The sequence below is a fragment of the Lontra canadensis genome, unplaced genomic scaffold (genome assembly GCF_010015895.1).
Source record: "Lontra canadensis isolate GAN:19392208 unplaced genomic scaffold, GSC_riverotter_1.0 scaffold36, whole genome shotgun sequence".
Classification (NCBI taxonomy): Eukaryota; Metazoa; Chordata; class Mammalia; order Carnivora; family Mustelidae; genus Lontra; species Lontra canadensis.
The window spans coordinates 10,181,953-10,197,778 of NW_022631030.1; the positions used below are offsets into that span (position 1 = coordinate 10,181,953).

Sequence of the window (15,826 nt, forward strand, 5' to 3'; positions counted from 1 at the left end):
TCTTGGGATCGAGCCCTGCGTTCTCCCTCTGCTCCTCCGCCCTGCTCGTGTTCTCTCTCTCCTTCGCTCACTTTCTCTCAAATAAATAAAAATCTTTATAAAATAAAATTTAAAAAAAAAATATATATAATACCTGTTCTGAATAGAATTAGGAATACAGCATGTGAAAACAATTTTACTGATTAATACCTCAACTAAAATTTCTTTTTTTTTTTTTTCAAAGATTTTATTTATTTATTTGACAGAGAGTGAGACAGCAAGAGAGGGAACACAAGCAGGGGGAGAAGGAGAGGGAGAAGCAGGCTTCCTGCAGAGCAGGGAGCCTGATGCGGGGGTTGATTCCAGGACCCTGAAATCATGAGCTGAGCCGAAGGCAGGTATTTAACGACTGAGCCACCCAGGCACCTCCTGAACTAAAATTTCTAAAGCTATCAGGTAGTCACATGAAAGAATATCTATAAAGACCCCAAGCAGTGAGAAACAGAACAGGTCAAAAGAGTCTATCTGCAAACATTTGACATTCATCAAGATGCTCTTCCACTGCACATTTTACAGTTCATATAGTCAAAGAGTTTATAATTTCACTGCCTCAGGGTTCCCAGATAATCCTTCAATTGCAGTTATTATTGGCTTAAGGTAGAGTGAAGGTTTTAACGGAGTTGTCTCCGGCTCAATGAAACGACTTCTCTTAATTTTAAGTTTAAAAACATTGAGTAAATAGAATTCTGGGCATCTTGCCACGGACAAAAGTATGTGCTAAAACGGATTCAGGTGGTCTGAGACCTGTTAGTTTACCAAGATATGTTTTCAGTTACCAGGACAGCCCTGACAAACCTGTGAGATAGAAGAAGGACTATTACAGTGTCATAAACTTGAACCAACCATCTGAGGAGCACACACTAGGAAGTCAGAGATTGGCACAGAATTGCGCTTGGATGAGTGTGTTGCATGAGTATTTCACTAAATGTATTTTGGACATTCCAGGAAAACTACCGAGGACCCCTAAAATATTTTCTAGTGAAGTGTTCCATTTCTGTATACCCAGCAGCTGGATATTTGATAAGCACGATTACGAACAGAATTACTCTGAGTAGATACCTGCATAAGTTTCCTCTTTTGGTTACGGCGAGAGGGCAAAGACTGGATCTCCGTAAATCTCTTGGACGTATGACACGTATGTTCATGAGTATGTCCTTGAGACTTCTGAAACAGTCACATCTTGGTGCTAGTCTGTTTTACTAGTCCGCTCACTTCTGTTTCCTCTTGCCCCAGTGTCTCCATTAGTTTGCTGACCCAGGCTTAATTTTGGAAGCTCATCAGTTACTAGGCAACAGCACCCTGATGACATTCCCCCAGGGCCATGGCTGTCCCCCACTCTTATCGTATACTCTTTACTGGATGTAATGACCCCCGTCTCAGAGTGGGAACTGCCCTTTGGGAATTAGTTTACTGGTGATTGTCACATAATAGGTGACAATAAATGACTACGTTACTGAACATGACAAGCTCACACGCACACTATCTTACAAATAAAAGACCAAAAGACACTATCCTAACCACCTAACTCCCTGAAAATGGGCCCTTAGTCTCCATCTTATAAGTAGGAAATATAGAACTTCCCCAAAAGGAAGATGATGAGCAATTTGAAAAATCAGACACAGGGGCACCTGTATGGCTCAGTCCTTAAGCGTCTGGCTCCGGCTCAGGTCATGATCCCAGAGTCTTGGGATCGAGCCCCGCATTAGACTCCCTGCTCGGTGGGAAGCCTGCTTCTCCCTCTCCTGCTCCCCCTGCTTGTGTTCTCTCTCTCTTGCTGTGTCTCCTTCTGTCAAATAAATGAAATCTTAAAAAAAAAAAATCACAGTGCTTTGAACTTTTTTTCTTAGGGAATGAGGCAAGATTACCACAGATGGGAAAGAAACCAAGTCTTAGGTTTTGTGTGTTTTCTGCCTCTGGTTTTTATGGCGAGTTCTGAAGTAGCTATGTGATCAGCCATAGGAGACAGACTGAGTTTTAACAGAGTCACTTTTATCATCCCTCTGTTTTGGCAGTAGCTATCTGGAGAGAAAACGTTGCTTTTATTGTCTAAATTGGAATACTGATGTGAAAATGTGAGAACAAGTAAGAGGAAATGTACATTGCAGCAGTCTGCGGAGTTTTATTGATTCTCGTGCTCTCGTGGCATGTTGTAAATGCCTGCTTCACTGTATTCAGCTAATTTGAACGCTTTTCACGATTTAAGAGTGATTTGTAATAGCTCACCATGGACAGCTAGAAAGAGGCGTATAGAATGTGGCTTTGTGGGAAGTCCATCCCCTCCACTAAAGACTTAATTGAGAAATCCTTGTGCATTTCAAGAATGTAACAGATTTTAATCAAATAAATCAAAAGCTCTCTATCCTCCTCCTTCTCTCCTCCTCTTCTCAATTTAAAAGGCAGTGGCGTGGTTCTGGATATGTAATCATCTGGGGTTTTTGTCAGTTGCTTGGCTAGCTTAATGGGAAAGGATTGACGTTATATCCTGCCTGTTTACCATCAGTCTTGATAATTTGCAAAAGAGTAGAGAGGACACTGATGGAATTCACAGATGAACGGAGAGGTCCCATCAGGAAGGAACAAGATATTAAGGGTCCTAGAAAGATTGGAAGTGGGCAGGAAGTAGCCAAATAAAAACGAGCTTGGAAAAATGGATATAATCCATCTGGGGGAAGAAGCGCAAGCTATACGTGGCTGATGGTCAGGAGGAGAGATAAAGTTAATGCTTAGGAAGCGCAGATACCATGAATGATCTCTGAGGTTTTGCCTAATGATGACCTTTAAAGTCTGTGTGTTGCTGCGCTCGGGGACACTCTTTCCCCCACTGGGAACCTTCCACTGGAGTCCGATATATTCAGATAAAAATAGTGTGTAGAGAGGAGCATGCGAACATTTCGTTAGAGTACTGGCTCATTCTGGCTTACGAGTTGAGCTGCCCAGCTGGTTTGTTAAGTAGGAAAATGACTACTTGTTGATTATGCCTAAATTCTTTCCCCCAGCAAATGACTCCTGAATATGTCTCATAGTACCCATCTGCCCCCTGAACCCAACACTAGCACCTTCATCTGTCTCCTTGGCTTAGACAGCCGACTGGCACTTGGACCTCTAAATGCCCAAAACCAAATCTGTCCCTTTTTCTCAATATGTCATTTTATTAAGTTCCCCCATCTGTCTGTCCTTCCTTCCTTTCTTTTTTCCAAGATTGTATTTATTTATTTGAAAGAGAGAGTGTGAGCAAACACAAGTTGTGGGGGGGCGGGCAGACGGAGAGGGAGAAGGAGACTCTTCACTGAGCAGGGAGCCTGACATGGGGCTCGATCCCAGAACCCTGGATCATGACCTGAGCTGAAGGCAGACGCTTAACTCACTGACCCACCCAGGTGCCCCTTATGTTCCTCATTTCTATGACTATTACCATGGCAATTACCATGCCACCCATGCTTGAAACTTTCTAATCATTTTGAGCCTCCTTTATTTTTCTAGATCCCTATCAGTCAATGGCCAAGTCCTAAAGGGTCCCACTCTAGGGGGACCTGGGTGGCTCAGTCAGTTAAGCATCTGACTCTTAATTTTGGTTCAGGTCATGATCTCGGGGTCATGAGATCAAGACCCATGTTGGGGTCCACATTCAGCGGGGAATGGACTTGAGATTCTGTCTCTTGCTCTCCCTCTGCCCCTTCCCACCCCTCTCTCACATAAACAGGTAAGCCTTAAAAAAAAAAAAAAAAGATTCCCACACTAGAACCTCCCCCATCTCTTCCTTCCTATACTCGTTCCTTGCACAAAAGCTAGGGTCTTTATTACAGAAACCATCAGGCTGGTCTCTTCCCTGCAATCCCACTGTGTCCTGCTACCACTAATCAAGCCTAAAGACATCTCTTGAAAACAGGGCTCCCCTTCTCAAAAATCTTCCAGAGAAATACGATGCAATTAACCCACTGTTTTTCAACATTTAACCAATATCCCCACTTCTGCTTAACATAAAAAAAACTCACATCCCTCCCACACCTTTATTATTGAAACATACATGCCTCAATTAAAAAAATACAATATTGCTTAAAAAAAAATGCTAACCATCATCTGAGCTTTCAGAAAGTCACAATCTCTGATGAGGTTACAATATCAGAATAAGGAAAAAATTTGAAATACTGCCCAAATTACCAAAATGTGAAAGAGACACAAAGTGAGCAGACGCTGTTGGCAAATGGGCATCGACAGACTTGTGTGATACACGGTGGCCACAAAAACACAGTATCCGCAAAGTGCGATAAAGCAAAGAAGTGCAATAAAATGAGGCACGCCCGTGTTCACCCTTAGGTGAGCCCTCATCTAACATAACTGAAATTATGCCTCTAAGTGTGTCCACCTTAGTTCAATGAGCATTCGGAGATGTAAAGGTATTGTTAGTTTTGTGAACATTCTAAAAGTGTAAATGCACTAAAATTGTGCTTCTCTACCTCTCAGCGTTCAAAGCTTATTCCAGATTTTGTCAGTTGGGGTATCTTGAGCAAAGATAGCTGTTTTCGATTTCAAAGTCAAAAGAGTTAGAAGCTTCAAATTTACTGATTCCAATTTTCCAGAGCTGAAGGTAGGTATTTACTGATATTTATCTGGCAGATTGCTAAGCATCAAAATCACATAATGGCTCATGGGAGCCAGAGGAGACATCTGGCTAACCGTGGAGGCAACGCAGGCAAGCCAAGACTTGCCCTAAACACTCATGTAGGAAAGAAGTAAATTTAAGCCACGGACAAACAGAAGCTGATTTTCTCAGACTAAAGAGAACACACCTATGTTCCTAGGTATGAAATGCAAGAAGTCATCAACTTAAAAAATTAATAGAACTGTAACTGCCCATTCATTGTCTTAAAGGGAAAAAAAAAAACAAAAACGTGTAACAAAAGCCCCCAATACTATACACACATACTCACTCACACACACATTCACCCACACAAATATACAAATGGCCATTAATGCAAGATGGTAGAAACCGCTCATAAAAGTTCTTTTAAGAAATGGGATGTCTTTTTGGTACCAGGATGGTAACTTCATCATAAAGACGTGATTAGCAGCAAATTACCAAAATCTACCATCAGAGTACGTTGGGGTGATTTTACATTTCCTAGGGCAATTTTCCATTTTTCAGATAAGGATATAGCCACAGAGAGATTATGTAACTTTCCCAAGATTGTGGATTTAAGCAGCAGCAAATCCTATGTCTGTCTGCTTATTCTCAAGCCCGAGGTTCTCCTGTAATATCGCTTTAATGCCAATGTTGAACTGAGATCTGCCGATGGCCACAAGAATCACATAGAAAAATACATTACGTCTTTAGGCAATACCATTTGTCTCAATTAGGTCTATTTGATTACTTACCAGGTGTATGAAACATCTTTAGTATGTTCTTAACAAACTGTGATAAAGCCTACAGCCAGCTCAGGACAAAAATATGGCTTCAATGTTATAAACAACTTAAAATTTAGCTAGGGTCAGACAGAATTTTAAAAACGTAACGAACAACTCAGTATACAAAATAGGCAGATAGCTCTTGCTAACACAGACACCCTAAGGTGGGCTGAGTAAAAGATAAGGACAAACCTCCAGGAAGTTTTATTGCTTTTGCTATGTGACTCTCAAAACACACGCTGAGAAATGTACTGGTCAATCTGTAGTTGACCAGCTACTTCCAAGTTCTGGTTTTGGTAATTTCCAGACACCTTGTAAATGATTTAAAAAATGTAGGTCCCACTCCATTTCAATAATGAAATACCCAAACTCCAATCCATACTTATATTTAATGTACTAACTCTAACACAATTGCTAAACTGTAGAGTTTTAGGGCTGGGGAGGACTTCTGAGACAATGTCACCCAATACCATTGTTACGGGAGAAAAAGGACTAAGGTTTCTGAAGGACACAACTTTAAAACAGTGGAAAATCTGATACTCTTTTGGAGTTATTATGTATAGAGGCAGCCTGAAAGCTTCCTTGATATTGTCAAAACTGAAATGGACATGTTACTCTACATTTTTCTATCTCGTGTTAAATATTATAAGTGCACATGTCACTTAATGATTTTTTCAAATCCCCCAAATTAAAAGAAAGCTTCGGAAAAAAAAAGTGAGGTTTTGCTACTTAATTATCGCAAGCTTTTAAGAATTAAAAAAAAAAAAAAAAGGTACTGAATAATCCAGTAAGAAAATTTATGAAAACACATTACTTTATACATTTATCTGTCCCCTAACATTCAAACACACTCTCATTCATAACACAGAGTGGAAAAGAACAGGTGAAAAAAGACAAAGTCTGTGTATAGAAATGACTCTAAAGATTTCACAAACATCAAAACTTTTAATAATATCTCAGTAGGAAACAATATCTTTAATACTGTCCATCTATCTCAAGACCCCAAGGCTCAGAAAGGTGAAGATTACAAAGCAGGGCCAAAAAATTAGTAACAGCCCTCCACTTAAGTCTCCAAATTCTGAGATTTATAGCCTAGGTACTGTCAAGAACCTCCTTTGGTGGAAGGGGCAAAAACAAGAGTCCTACCCCATGTTCCCAGCAACCCATGCAAACCCAGAGCCATGTACCTGTTGTTGTTCCGACAGTTTCGACAGTTAACGCACTCCAGCGGGTCGGTCTGGGGTACTGCTGTGTACAGTCCACCACCCTGGTCAGGGACGGAAGTAGAGGGAAAAAGAGAATCACACGTCGTGAAGATACCACAGACCTGAAACGGAATAGCCCCAAATGGAAAAGCCAGGCCAGGGATAAATAGCTACAAGGTCTATTTCAACCAACCCCCAAACAAGGTTACACTTATCATTCTTCACCAATAGTTACAAGTGAGTTCCATACAACACTGAAACTACACTATACAAGCTGACTGCCATGTTTTTTTCCATGTATTTTTGTCCTGAAAGGAGCCAAAGAAATGGAGAAATTTAGTCACTTCCCCTTCAGTGGTTCAAATCTACTGGGTCCTGAATACACTGTACGTTAGAACCTCCTGTTCATTTTTACTTTTCTAGCAGTTAAGGAATGATTTCACATGATGCCCGTTAGAGAAACAGGGTGGAAATCTGCTTGAATGATGTCACAAGATAAACCCATCTTCATTTTCCTGTAATTATTTCGATTAGGTCTGTTCACTTGACTCCACTAAGTTTTAGAACACGTTATATTTTTCCAGATGGAGTAGATTCTCAGCCAGCAATGACTTGGAGGGGAAGATTAATATTTTGATGTTGCTTTTGGCGGAAACTGCCCGGCAATTAAGAAAAATGCCCAGATTAACACATACCTCATTGTAAAACGCTTGCTTGACATATACAATGTCAAGAGTTCTCCACAACTGATGTTTAGAATTGAACCAGCCTTTCGGTCAGAGTAAAAACTCTGCTTTCAGATGCAAACCAGCAGAACGGAGTCTGATAAGGATGGGAGAGGTTGTCACAGTGCACCCAAACCCAGGGCAGTTCTTCAAGGTTAAGGAAAGTTCAGGCAATTGTTTTTCCCAGAACACTTTCCATTTCCATTCATCCCGTAACAACAGCCAGAATCTAAGCAAACCCAAAGTACTGAAAACATCCCTCAACATTCTTGATCCAACTAGCAACAGGGATTTTTAAGAAAACATTGTGAGAAAGAATAGCTTCTGTTACATTCCGTCTGTGAGCAGAAGCTTCAAAGCTTCGCAAAATGAAGTCAGCCTACGGGGTAATGTGTTACTTGAATCACCAAACACATCGAAGTTAATTCGATGATTTTTATGATCACCAGTATTTTGAAAATTTCCCCACTTCCTCCCACCCAGAAAAGATAAGAAAACTAATGAGTAAAAACCACAGATGAGACCTCTAAAATTGTACACCTGGAGGGGCAACTATTATTTAAATAGTAATTCATTGTTGAAAAAAACCCAAACTGCCGTGTCCAAATCCTCAATCAAACATCAGGTTTATTTTTTTTCTTCTTACGGAAACAGCATGTGCTATTCAAACCTTAATGTTCTCTCCTTTCGTTTCTTGGGCACTGTTAGTAGTTTGGACCAGGAATGGTGACCAAAACGTTTACGAAGTCTGAATATAAGCCATGTCTTTCCACGTAAAATAATGAAATCATTATTCTCTTTTGGTAATGAGATGCACTCAAGCAAACTAGGTATTTTTCTACAATACACTAAAAATAGATCACCCAAAACCCATTAGATGCCCAGCTCTAAGATACAAATATGTATTACAGTTTTGCTCTCCAAATGCAATATTTTACTAAATCTTTGTTGAAGTTGAGGATGAAAAAACTCTGAACTTTTTCAGATTTTAGCACTTCGTGGGTTATGGCAAATTTGTCTGTAATCAGAACAATGACAAAAACTTCAATGAGTGCTTGATTACACAATGAGAGCAACCAAGCGTATCACCCATTTGATTGAAAAATAACGTGGATGCACAGCCAAACAGTGTAATAAATCAAACTTCCTAATGCAGAGAACCTCTTTAACCAGCATAAATGTAAAATACGCTAGTCATTTATTCCCATTTCAAAATTAAACCGTATCACTGAATTCTCCCTGAAATAAAGCGTTTTCCAAGTTCTATCACTCCGTGTGGCTAAAGAATACTAATATTATAAAAGGCAAAAATCCCGGGGCACCTGGGTGGTGCAGTCAGCGAAACACCCGACTTTTGGTTTCGGCCCACGTCATGCTCTCAGGGTTGTGAACTTGAGCCCTGCATCAGGCTCTGCACTTGGGGCAGAGTCTGTTTGAGACTCCCTCTCCCTCTGCCCCTGCACTTCCATTCTCTCTCTCTCTCTCTCAAATAAATAAATCTTTAAAAAAAATAACAAAAAATATAAATAAATAAATGAAAGGCAAAAATCTTACAGGCAACAACCCTACCGCACGTGGGACCCAACAAACAAAGGAAACTAACTATAGGTCAGAAGTCACAATCTGGTGGTCTGCAGATAGGTTCCGCGTGGCCTATGCAATGCTTCCAAAAATTGGAAGTAGTTGCCAACAGGTAAAAAATCTGGCAATTTTGCCTAGATTTACAAGATATTTTGGAAAAAAATCAGAAAACCCGGTAACCGCAGGCCCTCAGTACTGTGTGCCCATAACTGGTGTGAGCTGTAGCTAGGGCTCTCTGAGCTGTGACCACCTCCACCTGCTTTGCTCAAGTTCACGATCTACCTGGCTCCTCTAAAGCCTATGAGTTTTCAGACTCTGCTCTAAATAAAGCAAATTTAAAGTACTGGGTCCACTCTATGCCCAGTGGTATTTCAAACTCTCAAGGATAACTTTCAGGGGCGCCTGGGTGGCTCAGCGGGTTAAGCCTCTGCCTTCGGCTCAGGTCATGATCTCAGGGTCCTGGGATCGAGTCCCGCATTGGGCTCTCTGCTCCGCGGGGAGTCTGCTTTCCCCCCTCTCTCTCTGCCTGCTTCTCTGCCTACTTGTGATCTCTCTCTCTGTCAAATAAATAAATAAAATCTTTGGAAAAAAAAAAAAAGAAAAGAAAAAGAATAACTTCCAGCCAGTTTGTTAGTGGGATTCTACTTTCACTGTGAAATAATTTTAAAATATGAACCAGTGATTTATATATGAGGACGAATGTAACTATCACCTGACAACAGAACGCTTACAGAGATTACTCTCCATCAAGGCGCTGCCAGTAACACAGACTATTTTTAGTCTAATAAACCCAGGTTTCTATGTTGACAAAAGCCAAGTAGGCTGACCCTGTTCTTGCTCCCCGGCACCATGGGGTATAGGGAGGCTTTATTTATAATTAGGTCTCTTACATTTACTAGGTGACGAGGATGTTCAAAATCTACATGTCTCCTGGGTAGTGAGCTTGTGTGCCCCGAGTAAAGCCCTCCGTTTAAGCTCCCATTCATGACTCCACTGACTCCATTGGGGATCTTATGGTGAAGATGGGAGCAGCCATTGCTGAGACCGCCATTGCTTATGAAGCTTCCATGAACATTCCCATTTATCCGATTTGTGCCAGGCAGAGTAGTATATTCCATCATCTGCCCGTTAATATCTGATCCCTGGTAGAGATATCCTGGAGGGTCATACTCTGTTAAGAGAGAACAAAAAGGCAGGGGGGGGGGAGTTAAGATAATGAAAAAGACAATCTTCTTGCTTAGGCAGTTTTATTAATAAACCCCTAAGAAACTATAAATACACTAAAATAAAATGCCCTGAATGTGTTCACTTAAAGTCTAATTATGAGATAGGCTTTAAGAAAGTTATGGCTCTTTCCTTGTGTGGAGACAGCTAGGAACTCTGAGTTAATTAAGGCCTTGTTAGTGGGAAGAGAAATTAACCAGAGAGAAATTACTCAAGAGAATTAATAAATCATGCAAGTTGCAACCATCTGAGTACCGGCAACATTAAAAGAGAGTGTTTAAACTCCTACACACTTCAAAGTGCCGAGGGAAATTATAAAACAACAACAGAAGGCAAATGTTAGGTAGGATATTTTAAACTGTAATAAGCAACACTTTTAAATGAAGGATGGAGCTGTGTATACATCCACTGATAATTGGTTCCTTGGTTCATACAGCCCATGTGGAAGTGGTGGGGTACTAAAGGCAAAAGGCTAATGATTCCATTTCCTTTTATGAAAAGCACTTAAATGGTTGCCTCAAAATTCCAAATTCCAGAGGCACACTTGCTACACGTATTTAGAAAAAGTGGAACAGCCCTTAGAAAATACAGCACTTAAATTGTACAGGACTTGTTGGCAGAGTTTTGATAAATTCTTCAAAGGTCTTAGAGCAGGCCAAGTACTAGATGAGGTGTCCTTCCTCCTGTTACCCAACTTCTTGCACAGGTGAGTTATCGTCGGTATACCTGCTTATCTTTTCTAAACTATAAGCTAACAGGGGTACCTGCGTGGCTCAGTGGGTTAAGCCTGTCTTCAGCTCAGGTCATGATCTCACAGTCCTGGGATCAAGCATCAGCAGGGAGGCTGCTTCCCCCCTCTCTCTGCCTGCCTCTCTGCCTACTTGTGATCTCTCTCTCTCTCTCTCTCTGTTAAATAAATAAATAAAATCCTTAAAAAACCCCAACAACTATAAGCTGTCAGGGCAGAGGCCAGGTTTAGTTTCTTACCACTGTATCCCCATTGTCTAACACAGTGCCAGGCACATCAAAGACAATCAGTGAGTATCTTCTGAATATGACTGAATGGAAATCACTACCATAAATTTCCATCTTTGAACATATCACCAAGTCACAAAGGAAAATGACCTTAACAAGATCAAGCTTGCTTAGACGACTAGAGCAGCACTTCTCTTTTAATGACTGAGTGCACACTCACAGAATTAAAGTCAATGACACGATAACAATTTAGAAAAAGACTCAATCAAATGTTCTCCAACCCTTTAAGCCTATCACCACCACCACCACCACCTCTCTCCCTGTCTATCTCCTAGAAAGCACCAGTTCAATAGAAACAAATCACCTTTTTTTTCTTTCCCCCTGAGCTATTAGCTTTGATTCTCTTATTCTGGAGTCAAAGGGGAAACCAAAAAACCTCCTCCCACCAAAGACTAAAGTCTCTCCCTGATTCGATCCCCTTGTCTTATCAGAGCTGGGAGAAACAAGAAAGGTGGGGAGGAGAGAAACTAGGGAAAGAAGAGGGAAAAGGGGTTCTAGGTTATCTGTTTTCATATGGCACCAACACTCCCATTACTAGACACACATAGGGGGAAAGAGATGCCAGGCGGGAGCAGTACTGGTACCTCAGGGACTGAAACAGGACCTTAACTGAGGTCATTCCATAACAGTAACTTAGAAAAGTATTCCTCTCCCTCATTTCCAGCCTTTCCTACTCCCTTTGCCAAGACCTGCACTAGTACGGAGGTGTTCCCGCAACAATTCCACAGCCCATGCTACAAGAACTCAAGCTCTTCGGTGGTCTGACAAAGCCAGAGTTTCCCAGCAGAGTTGGCTATTTACTTAGAGACCTGCCCGGTTTTGGCTTTGTTGTTTATTTCTACTGGGCAATTTTATGTGATGCTCCACTTGCTCTGGCTGACAGCTCAAATAGTCTGAAAGTCACCTCGCCTGACTGCAGAGTAACTGACACACTTTATACCATGACACGAACCCACGACAGTATCAGGGGTCAATATTTATTCTGACAATATTTTCCTACCCATCTTTAGAAAAAGACAAGGAAAGAGTGATGAATGGCTCACTCTGTATGGTGTTTTGCTGGCGGTTCTTCCACAGGCACATGGCAATGAAGACCATGAGAATGAGGACCATGACACCGAGCACACAACCAACGATCAGATACAACATGTCGCTGCTTCTGCTGGGGCTGCTTGCAGGCCCGGCGTTTCGTCCACTTCCCGAAGCACTGGGAGGGGTACTCAAGTCTTTGACGGGATACTCAGAAGCTCCAGGAAGGCGTTTCACTAGTTGACATACAAAGGAAAACATGATGTCAGAGTGAATACAGACTCTGTGGAATGGTTTACTCTCTGAAGGAGGTCTGGGTAGGAATGCACAGCCAGTCTGTTTACACTTGTTACTGGGATGATCTGACCACCAGTGAGTCACAGCAAGTGCTCCAAAGCTGAAAAATCTGATGTGCTGAAGTCTTGGTCCACAATTACTAGAGAAATCATAACGTCAGAGAAAGAAATGCCCTCGGCGCAACCCAACTGCTGTCTGATTACCTGCTCAACCTTACGGACGGGACCGAAACTCCTCTCTATGTGACACAATTTGAGCTGAGTAGGATTCAAGATTACATATTTTATGCCTCTTTTATGTGATTGAGATGAAAGATCTAACTTTGGACCAAACAATTACATACAACTCCAAAAACCTCCCGCTTAACATTAAGCATTCCAAAACCATTGACCTTTGGGGTCCACATAAATACAGTTCTTTATCTTAGTTCGTTGATATTCTGGAAAATAGTGACAACAAAAGCTAATAACAGGTGGGACTCAAACCCCATTTTCTCTGTCCTCAAATAATATGCTTTAATTAATGCTTTAAATGCCATAGAAAGCACAGTGGCCGATGCCGGCTCTCTGGAACCAGACGGCCCGGGGGCACATTCTGTTCCACCACTTATCCCTAGCAGCATGACCTTAACCTCCAGGAACCAGTTTCTGCATCTGGGAACTAGAGATAAAAATAAAATCTCTACAGCAAGGTTGTAATGAAGAGTAAACGAGTTAATCATGTAAAGCACTTAGAACAGAGCCTGCCACACGGCAGTGTTCAATCCACTTTGTTACTATTCGCTATTATATTATATTTCCTGTTATGGCTCCTAACGACCCAGTGGAGCAGAGTGGTCCTTAAAAAATTCTACTTCAGGGGCGCCTGGGTGGCTCAGTGGGTTAAAGCCTCTGCCTTCTGCTCGGGTCATGGTCTCAGGGTCCTGGGATCGAGAACCGCATCGGGCTCTCTGCTCAGCGGGGAGCCTGCTTCCTCCTCTCTCTCTACCTGCCTCTACTTGTGATCTCTGTCAAATAAATAAATAAAAATATATTTTTTAAAAATTCTACTTCAATGGACATTATGTTGGGGTTCAATTTTCTAGCACCACTATGCAGAACAGAGCTAGGAATCCATAAGGAAGAGGCCATCTTCCGAAGGACAGAGGTCTCCAACCCTGAGAAGTAGATGAATAGTTGGCAGAGACTCTAAAGGAAATTCCTACTTCAGGTGGGATGTTGGACTAGACAATTCTAAGATCCCTGCCAATTCTAAAGAAAACAAACAGGTTTCTGAGGCAAAATAGACGTTGCAGGTCATACATTAAAGATCACAATTACCCACAGGGAAGTCCATCGGCTTTATTCACTCTTCATTTACTCTTTATTTATTCATAATTCTACCAAGCTTGACGATTTTGCCAGTCTCTGCTAAAGTTAAAAATTTCTGTGGTGGATGGTGAGTGAGACACATCAACAGCAATAAGAAGACAAAGTTAGCACTAGGAAGAGGAGGAGGAGAAGGAGGAGTAGCAGGTGGGGAGAGGGAGGGGAGAAGAGGGTAAGGGAGGGGGAGGGGGAGGAGCCAGAGGGGATGGGGGAGGGAGGAGGAGCGGGAAGGGAGGAGAGGGCAGCAGCAGGCAGAAGAGGAAGGAGAGGCTAAGACCATGAGACAAGAAAAGTGAGATGAGAAACGAAAGAACCAAAGAAAAATCATGACAGTCTATGATCTTTAAGGGCAGGGGGGAACGGCTGGCCTCAGCCCCTCTGTCATTCCTGGAAAACTTTACTGAATGACAATAATGACAATCATGATTCACAACCAGAACCTGGATTCATTTCTTTAAAAGCAGAGATTGTGTATCCTACGTTCTCTCTTTAAACAGGCTAGGAATTGTGTCATGCATTTGAGAAAGTTATTCAGTATGAACGGCTAATGTTTTATTTTTTTTTATTTTTTTTTTTTTTAAGATTTTATTTATTTATTTGACAGGCAGAGATCACAAGTAGGCAGAGAGGCAGGCAGAGAGGAGGAAGCAGGCTCCCCGCTGAGCAGGGAGCCCGATGCGGGGCTCGATCCCAGGACCCTGGGATCATGACCTGAGCCGAAGGCAGAGGCTTTAACCCACTGAGCCACCCAGGCGCCCCATGGCTAATGTTTTAAAGAGGTGTTTTCATTTGTCAGTGACCTGAAAGTCTGTAGGCAGAACCTTTTCTTCTCCAGCAAAGTCTTCTCCTCCAGCAATTAATGAGGCATACAATTATAGACACAGCTCTATCATAATACTATTTAAACGATACAGTTATTACACTGTTGTCTGTGTTTTGCCTGGCTAGATTCTTAAATGTCTTGTGGACAGAGATGATAAATTTCATTTTTATTTAATTTTGCCCCAAGTATTACAATACTCTACAGGCAAGTAAGAAATGTCCATTAACATAATATCACAGTGACTGAGACAAAAAGCCCCTCAAATATATACTAACCAAAGTAAATCTAGAGGCCTGTGTATATACAGACTTAAAGGTAGATTTAATATGTGGGTTTTGCTGCAGAAAGTCACATGACTTAGCATTAAAAGATGGAACTACGTCTTGTCTTTATAATTCCATTTTTCCGAGCCTCATTTTCTTCACTTTTAAATCAGCATCATAAAATCACCTATCGCAGGCACAAAAGGTTGCCATTCAGCAGCCTTTTCCTCCCACACTAGCAGAGCCCACTTCCATTCAGCTGTCCATCAAACCCCACACAACTCGAGTAGGTCCTGGTCAATCATTCCATTCCCAGGGAATGATCTGGGGAGCACAGTGTGACTGAGTTCTGACCACCGAGACTAGAAGGGTATGGGGGATAGGTGAGGATTTGGGGAAATTTCCTCTTGTTCTTAAAAACAGACACAAGTTAAAACAGTCCCTTTTTTGGTCCAATTAACTGAGACTGGACATGAGTTTTTAAGTAGCCACGTAGCTGTTTCTATCATTCATGTGTAGCACTGCCATCCTAAAAACAGAAGACACTGCACAATCCATACACTGGCAGAGTCAAGAATTTCAATTTAGCATTAGCACACTGCTGACGCTGAACTTAGCCACGGTGCTTAAGAAGTAGACAGTGTTATGCATAACTGTCATGCAAGAAGCCACTTAAAGCGTACAAAGCGCTCTTCCTGAAAATTATACTTTTGTTTTGAAGTTTTCTAATTCTCGCAGCAATTCCAATTTGCAGAAATCATCCAGCAAATGCTTCTACTCTCTTTGTGCAGAGAAAAAACAAGGGAAGTGACTTACTGAAATTCATGAATACAAT

The 15,826-nt window shown here is 41.6% G+C and overlaps 1 protein-coding gene across 2 annotated transcripts in view; it reads right to left on the bottom strand.

Annotated features, from left to right (window-relative positions):
- Nucleotides 1-15,826, bottom strand: part of CDON (cell adhesion associated, oncogene regulated) — a 95,745-nt gene that overhangs the window by 8,517 nt on the left and 71,402 nt on the right. For both annotated transcript variants that reach the window (XM_032868867.1, XM_032868868.1), the window contains exons 16-18: nucleotides 12,256-12,477; nucleotides 9,844-10,124; nucleotides 6,630-6,709 (exon numbers count right to left, since the gene is read on the bottom strand). In XM_032868867.1, the coding sequence (XP_032724758.1) occupies nucleotides 6,630-6,709; nucleotides 9,844-10,124; nucleotides 12,256-12,477 (583 nt within the window). The remainder of the gene's footprint in view (nucleotides 1-6,629; nucleotides 6,710-9,843; nucleotides 10,125-12,255; nucleotides 12,478-15,826) is intronic.